The sequence below is a fragment of the Taeniopygia guttata genome, chromosome 2 (assembly GCF_048771995.1).
Source record: "Taeniopygia guttata chromosome 2, bTaeGut7.mat, whole genome shotgun sequence".
In the NCBI taxonomy this organism is placed as follows: Eukaryota; Metazoa; Chordata; class Aves; order Passeriformes; family Estrildidae; genus Taeniopygia; species Taeniopygia guttata.
The window spans coordinates 51,440,442-51,454,763 of record NC_133026.1 but is presented as its reverse complement, the minus strand read 5'-3'; the positions used below and the strand labels follow the sequence as shown (position 1 = coordinate 51,454,763).

Genomic DNA, 14,322 nt, shown 5'->3' with positions numbered 1-14,322 from the left:
GAAATCTGCTGACACCCCCACACCAGACAGTTCCTCTACAAGCACAAGCCAAGAAGCCAGCACCCAGACCTGAACCACGCTGCGTCATCGAGAGAAAAATGGACTTTCTATCGTTTAATGCGTGCATATTGTTTTTGTTCTTCTGTTTCAGTTTTTATATTGAAGTTTTACTTATAATTCAACCAAGGACAAATGCCGAGTAGCTTTAGCCAAGCCTGCAAGCTCTAAGACCACCTATATATCTAACACAAACCCTAACAAACCTTTTTCAACCCGTTTAATTATAAGACCTTTTCCAAAAAAAATTCTGACAATGCCTCCCCTACTATAATCAGTGATTTAATAACAATAAGGTCATCTCAGCTATACAGTTTACTTAATAGTTTAAGCCTTGCACCTTGGCTAAAGGAACTCTGTAAAATAAGCTTGACTGTTTCAGTAGCAATAAGTATAGTTCTAGTAACAATACCCTGTACACCTCCAAGTGTGCAGAAAATAGTTGTTAAATCAATATTTAATATTTCAAATGGTTCAGTGAAAAAGGGGGAGATGTTGGGGAGGGTAGATAAATATGATTAAGAACCACAATAGTACAGCCAGGACGAATATAACGCCCCCTACTGGCTGGACAATTACCCTCACCTACAACGGGGTCCAAAAGCCGAATGGATTCTCCCATGTCACCCCCCAGAATGTATGGTTCACCCCACATCTGTAACCCTCCCCTGAACCATCAGGTGCCTGTGACCCCATTGGCCCAGGTCCTGTTCCAGCCCACCCTGGAGCCCCCCTTGATAAGGGGTCTCCAGGGGGCTGGACGCCCTCTTGGATCTTCCCTTCCCCTCCTGGAGAGTCCTCCGGGAGTCCCTGCTCTCCTCTCTGTCTCTCCCCTCCCCCATCACCCGAGGCCCAGTCACGTGCTGTGTATAGCAGCTCGAAGCAGGGTCACAATGTATCCTGAATAAACCTCTTCCCCCAAGAGCAACCACAGAGATCTCGCCTGAATCTGTCCGTGGAATACAAATACACGTCGTTACAGAAAAACATGCAGATACATTCTGCTTCACAACTAGTAGTAAGGTAGGCCAAAGCCACTTGACTACTTAACAGCAGATAAGAGGCTGAGCCAGGATCTAACACCCAGGAATGACATGGAGTCCTGGGAGCTCTCAGAAAAGAAACCAAACATGCTCCAAGAAAATAAGAGAAACTGAGGGAGAATCACATTCCCCTCTGTTTCAGCTGCATGCTGGGTGGGTGCAATTTCAGATCTAAAGGACTGGCCTTGTTACTGCAGCCAACAAAGACTACCTGGCTCAGTGCTCATATGCAGGTAGCCCTATAGTGCAGTGGTGTCTCAGAATTATTGATGTTTAAGGCTCACTTCACAGAAAAGACAGGAGTTACATATAAAACCTTTAATCTTATACTCTTTCAGTCTAAAAGTAAGGCCAGCCAAAATCATATTACAATTTGTCAGTGTGTTAACAAATGCAAGACTGGAACAAGCTGGTATTTGCCATTTATTTCCAGAGCACATTGCTAGTCACAGGAAATCTGGAAGTGACTCTAACTGTGATTCTTTATCCTCTCCTGTAACAGAGGACTCAGAACCTAAGACAGCTACAGAAGAGCCCTCTCAAGTTCTCTATTCAAATCTCGCTCGTCTAGAACAGGTTCACTGGATTATTTATGCTATAGTTCATATCTGCTGGCCCTCTCTAATATTGCAACCCCTGAGAAGTGAGACATTCACTGCTCGAGGGTAAAATAACAGAAAAAGTAATCTTGGGTGCTTTCTGTGAAACATATTTTGCAAGAATTTTAAAAATCAGAAGTTTTATTAGCATCACCTCTCCCAGTCCATGACAAACTACAGATCACCAGTTAGATTAACACTGAAAAGCTGCTTATGCAATAAAAGACTGTAACTTATGTAATTGAAGCTGTGTATTTTAAAGGCCAAAGGCATCACTAATGCTGAACTGACAATAACAAAGATTTGTCAGCCTTTAAAAGCCTTAAATCCGGCGGTAGACAAGCCATAGATTTTTTCAGCATTTAATATAATTTTAACAGCTTAATGATTAACTGACAATTGATTACAGCATGTTCAGTGGCCAGTATGTTTGACAGGTTCATGCCTATAAGCTATTTGTTGGAGTCTAAATACCAGTTTTCATGGACTGCAGCCCCAAAGGAATAACAAGAATGTATATATATAAATTTATATCATTCAGACTATGTACCATGAATTTGCTAGAAGAGAAACAATTCAGTAAATAGCATTACCAGGATAGCAGTGTGTCCACACATTGAGAGAGATGCAAGGTTCAAATGTGCAGATATCATTTGGAGAAGACTATTTAATATTTGACTAATTTAGCTAACAATTTGAAAAAGGTGCTAATTAAACAATGCCTGGGGCTGTCAGCTGCTGCCAGAATTGCAGAGATGATGCCATTGAAATGTTTCTGCATGTTATTAAACCAAGCACTTGGACTGGTTCAGGTGAACAGACATAAACTTACCAGATGTTAGTAGGACTCAGTTTTGAAACTTCCTATATCTGATTATTGCAACATTTTGGACTGTTCTGCAATACTAAGTCCATGACTAAATGGAAGTGACACCTTGGTAATAAAGCTAGCAGAAAGTGCTAGATCTTCAGGTATTTATTTTTTAAACCAACACCACCTTGCAGGATTCTATCTTTTCAGCAATAATGGAAGTAATTGATTTTTATCTTACTAGGAGAGGAAGTGAGAGAAATTAGATTTACAAACATTTCATTGCCTGTTGCAGCAGTTACTGACAGGACTCGGGAACACTGGCAATTTTGTGTTGAAAAACTGCTGGATACATTTGTACCACTTGAACAGGTGATTCCCCAAACCCTTTTCACTAATGCAGAGCTGGAGCATTACTGGTGAGATAGAGAAGCAGAATAATTGACAGAACCTCACTATTCCTTCTCCAGGAACAAAACAAATCTTACTGAGAATGCTGCAGATTCAGACAATAGCAAGGAAGGCTTGCAGCTTCTTCATAATGTGAAAAGCCTTCCTTGTCCTGTTTCCACTTGCATGTGAGGAAGATCATGCACTCAACCAGTGACCAAGCAAAACTGCTTCTCTAGTGACCACCCCTCTCCGTTCTCAAATCACCTTTAAAGATGAACTGCCTGCAGCTCAGAGACATTGTCTCTGACTCGCTGAACAGCCAGTCCTATCAAGGTTCTTCAGCAAGACTGGAATTTAAGTTTCCATTTAAGTTTCTAACAGAGAGTAAATATTTGTGAGGGCAGAAAGGAGGAAAGGGGAAGCATTTAAAAATATCTTCAAAAGAGTAGTGAAAAGTACGTTAAAAAAAATATATATATAAAAGAAACTTTGCAGTTCTAGCTTTTTGAAGTTCAGGAATGATTCCCATCCTTGTAAAACCTTCCATTACCAAACTCCTCCGGATGCTTTTACGCTCAAGTTTTTACATATTTAGAGTATGTTTCCAAGGTGCCCTTTGAGAAAGCACATGCTGCCAGCGTGCCTGAAGCACATGGCTCCTGCACAAATCATTGACATGCCTGCTTTAGCACAGGCACTGGGCAAAATTCAGGAGGCCTCAGCCGTATCACAAAAGCTTAACCTGAGCCAAAGGGAAGTGTCCTATTTAATCTGAAGATATGGACAAAAGACAAGCAGGCAACCAACTCTATATAAATCAACTGGAGGAAAAAAAAAGTTAAAAAAACTAGGGCCATTAAGTTATTTTGCTTTTCAGTAGTAGGAAGTTTATTTCTGCCTGTCCAGCTCCATCCTTTCAGCTGCTTAATTTTCCATACCCTTCAAATGGTTCTCACCCTTATAAAGCAGTGTCTTAACTTCTCTCACATTTTTAGAGTTTATAGCAGGAAAAAGCTGAAGAAACACCTTTTACCTCTCAAGAAAAAGACAGCATTCTGGCCCACACTCCTAGCCAGCTGGTATCCTGGACCTCAGTGGGCAGAACATGTAATGAAACACCTTTTGTACCAAAATGCATATAATGATAGTGGGACTGGGGTCCAGCTCAGCCAACCCAAATCATGGGTCATGATCCTATTACATGGAATGGAACAGACATCCTGAGACACTAATGGAGTAGAAGGTGTGTTGGAACATCACAGAAGGGAAAGGTTTAGTTTACTCCGTGTCCCAAAAAGGAGCATGCTTCACAAACTAAGTGCAGATTTGCCAAAAGTAAAACAAGACTTTATTATGAAAAATCATCTTAAGGTTAAAAGTATTCCCAGTTTTAATTTGCCTCCCTTTCCTTTCTAATCTGAAGTGCTAATTAGAATTTCCACAACCACTACTAGCATTTTTTAAAGAAGGATTAAGTGATTTATTTGTTAATATACACAGAATTCTTCATGTGGAAATTACAAAGTAAGGAACAAGGCCTGTATCATCAGCTGCTATTTATTAGTGCAAGACAAAACAAACCTTTACACACACTGCATCAGAGAAAATAGTAAGCATTTGATTTTTCTTTATCTCTCTGATCTGAACAGCTGATGGAGAAATTATTATTCCTCTGTTAACTTCCCTGTATTTCTTTTGCTAGAGAGAAACCTTCAGACATCTTTTTAGTCTGACGTATCATTTAGCAATGTCATTTTAGTATACTGAGCTTGTTTCTCTCCTATTTTGTCTATCATTATACAAGCACAAATCTCCCAAGTGCTCTCTTTCAAATAAAATGGAACACAGGCTTTTCTAAAAAGGTCATCTTTAAAATTATATACAATAAATTCAATACTGGCAAAAATCTTTTGTTTTAAAAGCATTTCTCCCTCATCCCACATTTCATCTCCATTGAATATTAAGAAGCACAAATCAAAAGATGGGGCTTGTTGGCTGCTTCAGACTAGAGACATTTCCTTTCACAACCACAGCATTAAAGTCTGATCTAGTGGCATCTCTGTAATTACTGAGGCTGAACCCCAAGACATGGACCACAAGCACGCCATCATTTCCTCCTGACCCCCAAATCTGAGCTATCATTTTCTTCTTAACATTAATTTCCCGTTTATGTTCTTCCCCTGTATCTATACAGACAGTGAAGAGGGACATAATCTTTCTTCCTATCATAAATCATGCAGATGAGCTTATCAAGTCCAAACAGAGTCTCTGGATTGTTAGGTGAATAAAAAGCTAAAATTAATTTTTAAATGTCAGAAGCACATAGATATTCCAATGGCTTTTCAAGATATAAATTAATCAAACACATTTATGATAATGTAGAATTAAAAAATAAAAGGTCCCATATATCTTTGCAATTTCTGAAGACTGAATTTTATAGTTATTTAGTTATCCAACAACACTGACTGTCAAGCAACGCAGCATTAGCATGACTTTGGTCAATGGGGCTACTATGCTGCTGCCTCTGAAAATCTGGGAAGGCAGCTCCCTGCAGCACTGTTCAACAACGATGCCCCTTAACCTTTCCCACAACATCATCTTGGTTTCTCCTCTCTTTCTTCCTTCTCTACATTATTCCCTTGTTTGGGCTGTAAATCTCTGCTGCTGGGTGGTCTTTGTTCTCTGCTGCTTTCTGACCCAGAGCATGATCAGATGCCCACTGGGTGCAGTGACCAACCTTCCTTGCATACATGAGTCCACAAGTGGCCACCTTCCCAGTTTTCTTAGTCTTTTTATTTGCTTTTGTTGCCCCTCTGGATAATCATTTGCCCTTTAAATTCATAAAGGAAAGTCAGATTGTCCCCAAATGCTACTCCTGCTCACAGTGCATCCCTCCCAAAAAATCGCTCTGGGGAAGAAGCCAATGTTTTGCCTTGCCTCCCCCAGTTCAAATGCCTTATGGCCTGCCACAAGGCAGGCTTAAGAGATCCTGGGCACAGCACTGGCTGTGCCTCCTGCCCAGCTATTCATCCCTCTGGCTTTTCCTATAGGGGAGCAGCTCAGTTCCTGCTGTCTGTCACGGGATGGGGAGGAGATGGCTCAGCAAGACTTCATATTCCAAAGTACCAATTTTTCTGCAGCCACAGGAAACCTGCCAAAACCTCTACAAGTACTTTCTTCCAGCACGTGAGGAGCAATCCTTCAAACAAGAGAACCAGACTGGCAGGTCTCTCCACTCTGGGATGCAGAGAGTGGAGCGCTGCCCCTGCCATTGAGCTGCTGCTGAGGCCAGGCAGCACCGGCCTCATGGGAACCTGGGCTGGAGCCGTCAGGGAAGGGAAAATGGGGTTATACCCTACAGGGGAACAGAGAGCCTTGGAGACCTGTTCAGACAGAGCTACTGCTCTGTCCTTTCCACAATCACTTGAGGATCACACACATGCCATCCCACCGTACAGAGGCTGAGCTGCTTCTCATACTGAAGTCTGTGTCTTTTCTCCTCAGCTGATCCCAAAATTATGTTTGCTGCAGCTGCCAGCAGCTCTCTGGCTCCTGCCATCCCACCATGTTCTGCAGGCTGCAGTGGGATCTGTGCTGTGGCAGGCAGGCAGCATGGAATGGGAAAGGCTAAAGAGGAGGCTGATCACACTGTCCATGCATAAGTGTCCAGATCCAAGGGGGATGGATGTCTAATGTGCCAATAATTAAAAGCAGGTATTTATCTTGTATGTCCTCAAAAAGACAAGAACAAACTACAAACCAAAAGGTGCAAATATGCAAAGTGAAACTGTCATCAAAAGAAGTCTCTCATCCTTGAAGCATACAGAAGATGAAAACCTTCTCTCCCTCCCTCCCTCCAAATCTGGCTCCAGTTTATGCAATACTCAGAAGCAAATCAGTGCTAGCACATACTGCATAGGATAACAATGGTCTTTTTTACTGTTGAGGGAATGGTTATGTACTGCTGAGATGTTGCCATAAAAGCAGACTTGAAACACTGCCATAAAATTCACCTTTGCAAGCACACCACTTTCTTTCCCAACCCTGCAAGAACCATAAAGGAGTAGAAACAAAACACCCTAGTAGCAGTCTAGTTTTCAATGAAAACAAATTACACATGCTGAGGAGATGTAAACCTCTCTCTATCTTCTGTAAGTGCAGATGGCTCTTTGTAAATATATATAGAACAGGAACATATTGCACCTGTTTGTTGTTTGTTAGTTGTTCCTAAAATGAGGACTAAGTAACCATGTATTAGTTCAAGGACACTAAAAACCGCATAAATGCTGGAAAATCCTGTGAGGAGAAGAGAAAATGCTTTCTATGCACAAATCAGGAGTCTAGCTCTCCCCTAAGCTGCTGAAGTCCAAACTTGCAAGCTGGCAGGCAAAGACAAGAGCTTATAATGGCAGGGTGAAGGAAGCTGAGACAGGACAATGGATACCTTCTGCCACACCCTAGAGAACCCATAGTACAAACTTATGCCGAAGCCACACTGTTAAGACATGCAAGATGTACTATATTTCTCCAGAACATTTCTCCCCAGGAAAAACAACTTAAAATAGAGAATTTTGGGGGAACAAAGCTTTATTTCAACAAATGCTTTTTAAAACCAAAATCTAATCCAACCAGAAATCTGTGCCATGAATTGTTTCATACACATCTACTTTTTTCAGCTTAATTTTTTTCCCAGTCAGTGCCTTTTGGTTACATCCACTGTGAGGATGGTTCACAGCAAGGCTCCGCATACAGCACAGCTGGAAATGTGAGTTTTCTCTGTTGATAAAGTCTCTGGCTGTGGTACTGAAGGGGAAAAAGCCCAAACAAGACAAAGCTTACCAAAATTCCTCTACATATGGAATCTCATTCAAAGGTTCAATTTACTCTGCCCTATCACACACCGTGTGGGAATTAATGGAAGTAATTAATGGAAGTAATTACTTCAATTAATCAGGCCCTTTGCTGCTTTCCTTAGGGATCTTCCTCTCTTCCTTCCGTGCTGGCAGACTGCAGACAGGCATCAAAAACAAGAGCCAAATTATACACATATCTGCTGTGGGAGGCCTCACTGTCACTCTAATCTTTCTGTGCTGGTGTGCCAAAGGAAGAGGTCCAGCAGAATTTGGCCACCAAAATTACAGCCCCATCTGAGAAACAGCTGCAGGAATTTTCATTCAAAACAAAATCCAATCCAAAGGCAGACTTTTGGAGAAAATCTGTAGAGGACCTCAAGCCAATAACCCTCCAATGCCAACTAGAGAGCTCATCTCTGAAGGAGGTCAGTAATACCGAGGGGCCTACCATGTGGCTGCCAAATATCCGTGGAATGACCAGCAATTCCCTACTGTGATGTGATGGTACTTTACCTGTAATGAAGGCTGTCAGCAAAAATTTAAACCTGGAAAATATTTTGTGCACCCTTAGATGCAACAGGGAGTTGAGATCAGCAAAGCATTTGTTAAACTGGCTGCAGAGGCCCCACAGTCTGATGAATAATTAATAAGCTTTGGAGACTTAATATAAACTCAAAGGTGGAGTCAACGAGGAACAGAGCTCTAGAGAAAAAATCAATAGCATTAAAAGCAAAGTAAGGATAAAAACAATAAATCCATTTTGTCTTTGTTCTTCCTTTATCTGCTACAAGATGAAGCAGCACGGAAGTGCTCCCTTTAGGCAGTGCCAGCCCCTTTTCCCCCTCATTAAAGGAGTGTCCTACGCTATACCTGGGGTGCTGAAATGTACGGAGCTTTCCCACCTTTGAGCACTGCACACTTCTCTACACAATAAAAATCCTGTGTTTTCAAAGGTGATGAACTCCCTTAGTTCGCAATAGCTCCAGCATTCCTGAAAACCAAGTTTTACACTGTGTTATTTTTTTTGTTTTGTTTTGTTTTGTTTTTTTTTGGTATGTGTGTTTTTCTTTTTTCCGCCATCTTTTCACCGAAGAGCATTTGTTACAGGCATATTCAGAGAATCAATCAGATAGGAAAAGACCTCTGAGTTCATCGAGTCCAACCTATGCCCTAACACCACCTTGACAACTATTCCATGGCACTGACTGCCCCGTCCAGTCTTTCCTTAAACACCTCCAGGGACAGTGACTCCACCAGTTCCCTGGGGAGCCCGTTCCAATATCTAATCACCCCTTCTACGAGGAAATTCCTCCCAATGTCCAACCTAAACCTCCCGCGGCACAGCCTGGGACTACGTCCTCTCATCCTTGTCCCTGTTTGCCTGGGAGAACAGTGACCCCATCTTCCCCTTAGTTCCCGCTGGGACGCTCTGGCATCCCAGGGCTCCAAGGGCACGGGAACAAACAGGGCGGACCGGCACTCACAGCACCGCCCACCCCCGCCGGCGAGACGGGAGGAGCGACAGGCCCCGGAAACCGGAAAGGGAAAAAAATCCCAAGTGAATCCCCGCCCTCAAACCCGTCAATTCCCACCCCAACCGCGCCCGCCCGCCGCGGTGACGTCGCGCGCTCCGCTCGGTGCGACGTGTCCCTCCGCCGGCGGTGAGGGCGGCTCGGCGGGCCCGGGGCCCCGGGTGTTCCCGGCCCTGGGAGACGGGGATCGGGGATCGGGGATCGGGCCCGGGCAGCGGGGATTGGGATGGGGAATTGCCGGGGCTGCGGCAGGCAGCGGGACCTCGGCCGGAGCGGGGGGGAAGGGGGACGAGAGGCCGGCATCGCCCCAGGAGGCTCCTCCGGGCGGTCCCTATGGATTGGTGGGAGCAAATCCCTGCGGTGCGTGTCCTGCGGGCGGTGGCAGTGCCGGCACACGGCTGCTGGGAGAATGAGGCTCGGCCACAGCGTTCTCTCTCTGTGCTCACCAGCCCCTGCTTTTGGTGTGGGGGTCGCCTCAAACCGGCGACTTTTGTCTATTTGGGCGCCTTTGGTGGTGTTCTCAGAAACATGGCGTAGGACATGAGCTGAACATCAAAGTGTGATGGAGCTGTTTTCCTCTTCTGGGCTGAAAGGCACAATTTTCCATATTTTTTTCTATTGCAGTTAGAAAGAGGCCCTCATGTTTATTTACTGAAACATTGTCTTCATTTCCTGCAAAGGGAAGTATTTTAGGTTGGAATGTGACACTTTAGGTTATTATCTTAAGCCTTTAACAAATTTTGTAGGTGACTGCTACTAATGTACTTAATCCCAATTCACTTGGGATTTTCAGTATATATGTGAAACCATTAATGCTAAATGTGTCTGTCTTTGCAGGCAATCATGGATCAGGTAATGCAATTCGTGGAACCCAGCCGTCAGTTTGTAAAAGATTCCATACGACTTGTTAAGAGATGCACCAAGCCTGACAGGAAAGGTAAAGCACACAATAAACTAGAACACAACTCTTTTTTCATCTTGTATCTTAGCACATGTCTTTCCATATGTCACTTCTGTTGATTCGTTGGCTATGGATGTTTCTCAGCTGCCAATCTGAGATTAAATTTGAGCTTTAGTTGTCTGAATGTTAGTGTGTTTAAGGTTCTGGCTATAATAAACACATGTATGTAGGTGTGTGAGTAATACTATAATTCACTTTAGGAGAGAGGTTAAGTAGCTGAAATTCAGTTGTCAGTCATTGCCTGATTGGGACAGGAACGATTTTGTCACTGGGAGTATGGAAGAGGAGGTTTTGGACTAGAGAGGCCCTGGAGAGAAGCTATAACTAAAACAACAATGCAACTGGTCCTCTGAAAGTTACAGTGCTTTATTCACATGCTCAGAGTGAACAGGTCTATGACTTAAGTTTGCTGTTGAGATCCATAAGGAACTTCATTCCTTGTCAGATTGGCAGGTTTCTGAATACTTATCCCAAGTATTCGATTTTAGGGGGGTCTTACGGTGCTGTCCTCCTGTGACTGACATAACTACATATTTTCCATTTTTGATGCTGTATTAGAGATTACTTTCAGGGCTTGTAGGGATGTAAAGGAAACATGATGGGATAAATGTTGTATGAATTGACATTGTGGATATTTATAATTCTGCTTATTTAAAAAAGATTGTGACTGGCCATTCGTTGTAGAAATTCACATCTTCTCTCTGAAAATCTCTTCTGTGTTCTAAAAAAGTGGATTTGTCTCTCGGCATCTGTGCAGACTTTGAAGTGTTAACATGGTTCTGTAAAGAGAGATCTCTGGTCACTGCAGTGCACGTCTGTGTGCCATACATGAGACATCCTGACAAGTTTTTTTCTGTTTTTTTTGCAGAGTTCCAGAAGATTGCCATGGCAACAGCAATAGGCTTTGCGATAATGGGATTTATTGGTTTCTTTGTCAAATTGATCCATATCCCAATCAACAATATAATTGTGTAAGTGAATATGGCCTTCAGTTTCACTAATTTTTACCTGTTCAGTTTTAAACAGAGGACATTAGTGAGCCCTACTCATGTTGCTTTAGTGTCTGTGCAAAGGACTTTATGAACAGTGTTAATGAACTTTATGTTAATTCAGCATGCTGCAAAGCATTAGATCCATAATTCCTCAGGTTTTTTTCTGAGTATTCTTCTTCAAAACTGAACATCAGATATTTTGATTTTCAGTTCCTCATTGTATGTTTGACCATAGAACATTTACCTTATTTGAATCTTATACGCTCTTAATATTTCCAGTTTATAGTTTGGGTATCCAAAGTAAATGGATGGATGGTAAGGTAAAGAAAACTGAGTGGGTATGCTGTAGGATGACAAGGCACAGAACAAAGTTGGTCTTGTTTAATTTACTGAGTGCTAGATACATTTGAAACATTGTTTTATGTGTAATTGCATCCTGTAAAATCCCTTTTGGAATGAGTGAAAAATTTGAACTTCAAGTTGACTGGCACCATGGTACTGACATACTGACAGTACCGTATTCTCCGGAGCTAATGTGATCCCCTCTCCAGCGCTGGAAAAGGTTAAATACCATTCTGTGTCCACAAAATGTGACTTCCTTATACCTGTAAGAGTGGTCATCTAGGCAAGGAGTGTTTGAAAATGAGAGATAAGCTGTAGTGGTTGTCCTAACAAGGCAGTGGTGGGAGGATAAGTGAGACTTCAGGTGGGGATCACTTGATCACACTTCATTAGTTGAAACTGATTACTTTGTTCTCTCAACAGAGGTGGCTGAATATTCATCATGAAGAAGACAGTTGTGACACCTGCTGCAATGATTTCACAGCTTTAATTTGTTTGATATTAAACAAGCTCAGTTTGCATTTTCAAACATTCTTGTCATCTTATTACTTTTTTAAAGTGTATGTGAGCATACCTGTCTACAGGCTTGCTTTTTTTTCGGTAATAGTAGTTGTGTGCTTTTGTTACTTCTTTTAACCATAATAGAACCATTCAGGTGGGAAGGAAGCTTGGAAGATCTCTAGTCCAATGTCCTGCTTGAAGCTGGGTCAGTGTTGCATTCTAATGAGGTTGCTTAAGATTTTCTCCAGTCAAATACTGAAAGCTTCTATGGGGGACAGCTGTATGACCTCTCTTCAGGAGCTGTTTACAAAGCAGTAAATTAAGCTTTGGAACAGCATTGTTCCAGCAAAAGCAGACTGCAAGAAAACAGCCTTTCTATATCCTTTGAAGCAGTGGTGTAAAAGTGTGTGGGAATTCCTGTCACTATTTTCTGGAATCCCCATAATTATCACAAAATCCTTTCTGCATTTGGAAGTCATGCTAGGTTATAGTATGTACTTGACATAAAAAAACCCCTTGTGTCAAACAAAGAAATTGCATTGCCAGTCCTTATTCTGATGACGTAATTAAAAAACTCAAACATAATTGATTACTGAGCTATACCATTTGAGGATAATTTAGGTGTCAGAGACACTATGCAGTCCTTCAGCAAATCCACAACTTGCTCACACTGTTGAATGGGATATACACCAATTTTGGATCCTGTTCTGTACATAGAATCATATTGGCCCCTGCATGTTGACCTGGAAGTTTCCATTATTTTAAATGATTGCATATTTTGATTTTAAGAACTAAACATGCAAAACCTCTGGTAGATGCAATGCTTTTCCTCCTCAGATTGAGATAAAAGACATTTAATTCACTTCAAAAATCTTACTGTAAGCATTTGGTATTTGCAGAAGGTACAATGGTAGTTCTGTTACAGACTTTAAAAGCAAGCACTTGGTACTGGGACACCTGATACACCAACTTGCTCCCTAAGTAGAAAAGTTCAATTATTATTATTCTTGAGAAATCTTCACCAGCACCTACATATGTTACAAACCAGGACAGAAAAATGAGGTTAGTTAATCTTGGTGCTATCACCTTGTCATACAGTTATACTATGTGCAACTTGGTACTATATTTCCTTTTGGCATGAGGGGAAAAATAGTTAAGTATTGGAATAAAATACTTTGTAAAAGTAGCCTGAACTAACCAGATAAGCAGCAGCAGTTTCTTTACATTCATTTTGGTTTGTGGTTGTACTGAGTGGCTGCTCATGCATCTTCTGATGAAGTAGTGTGATTTACCAGAATGAAGTACACTATGACTACAAGTAATTTTTATTCAATCTCAAGTGACTTTTATATTAGACTTTTTTTCATTCAATACAGAAAATCAGTGCGTGCTTATATCTTGTAGCAGCTTTACTGTCTTAATTCAGTAAAATTTTGTAGTAATTCGAGTTGTGTCAGATCAGAAATGGCATCTGTAGCTGAGCTTATCTCTTGATAGCCATTGTCCACAGCAAGGGTTTGTCCGTCTCAATGGTCACAATCCCGGAGTTGTCATAGGTGTTGGAAGTACTGACGAGCGTTCCAAACTTCAGCACCTGGTTAGCTGTGAAAAGTAAGGAAGAGACAGTGGTTCACTAAAACAATACAATGACATCAGTGCACTTGATTTGAATGACCACCGCTCCCACAAAGAACAAAAAAGAGCTGAATAAATTCAACCCTGACAAACATTACCTAGTTAGAAGGCTTGCATGAGATTTTTCAATGACCTGCAGAGGCAATAAATTAATCCCCAAATTAACAGTTTGAGTTTACGGCAGGTTATTACAAAAGCAGCGTGACAGATAATCCTCAGAGTTTCACATCTGAAAATTTGTATTTCATTAAAATCAGTTCAAGTAGTAGTGCTAGAAAAGGTATTTAAAGTAAAACAAAGAATCTTAATGTAGTTCCAAACTTGGGATTTGCTTTAGCTCAGCAACAAGCCTATAATCTTTTAAAACATGAACAGTTCTAGAACAAAGGCCAGCCGTTAGAAGTGATATTTAACAACTTTGAATTAAGGTACTTGCATCTTTTCTTCTATTGCGTGTGAGGTAGGTGTTTGTGTATATCAGAAACCAAGTGGCATTACTCTAACAAATAGCAAACCATGGAGTTTAAGTTCTGCCATTCATTTCTTCCCCTTTTGAGATAGCATTGTTTGCATGTTGCAAACATATCAACTTCCTCAAAGGCA

General features: G+C 41.6%; 2 protein-coding genes across 8 annotated transcripts in view; one reads left to right on the top strand and one right to left on the bottom strand.

Annotated features, from left to right (window-relative positions):
• The first annotated feature begins 9,267 nt into the window (after window positions 1-9,267).
• Window positions 9,268-12,112, top strand: SEC61G (SEC61 translocon subunit gamma). 2 transcript variants are annotated; one of them, XM_002198448.7, is made up of 4 exons: window positions 9,268-9,417; window positions 10,126-10,225; window positions 11,118-11,220; window positions 12,007-12,112. In XM_002198448.7, the coding sequence occupies exons 2-4, from the start codon at window positions 10,132-10,134 to the stop codon at window positions 12,014-12,016; spliced, it is 207 nt and encodes a 68-aa protein (XP_002198484.2). In that variant the 5' UTR covers window positions 9,268-9,417; window positions 10,126-10,131; the 3' UTR covers window positions 12,017-12,112. The 2 variants fall into 2 exon arrangements, with proteins under 2 accessions (XP_002198484.2, XP_030121153.1); XM_030265293.4 differs by lacking the exon at window positions 9,268-9,417 and having other exon boundaries at window positions 10,103-10,225.
• A 1,288-nt stretch (window positions 12,113-13,400) lies between these two features.
• Window positions 13,401-14,322, bottom strand: part of TPK1 (thiamin pyrophosphokinase 1) — a 292,817-nt gene continuing 291,895 nt past the window's right edge. For 5 of the 6 annotated variants that reach the window (XR_012054636.1, XM_032746808.3, XM_030265289.4 and 2 more), the window contains one exon: window positions 13,401-13,686. Coding sequence is in view for 5 of the 6 variants with exons in the window: in XM_030265289.4 (XP_030121149.3) it covers window positions 13,568-13,686 (119 nt within the window). In the remaining variant the exon portion in view is untranslated. The remainder of the gene's footprint in view (window positions 13,687-14,322) is intronic. The other variant, XM_072925927.1, reaches the window with a different exon arrangement.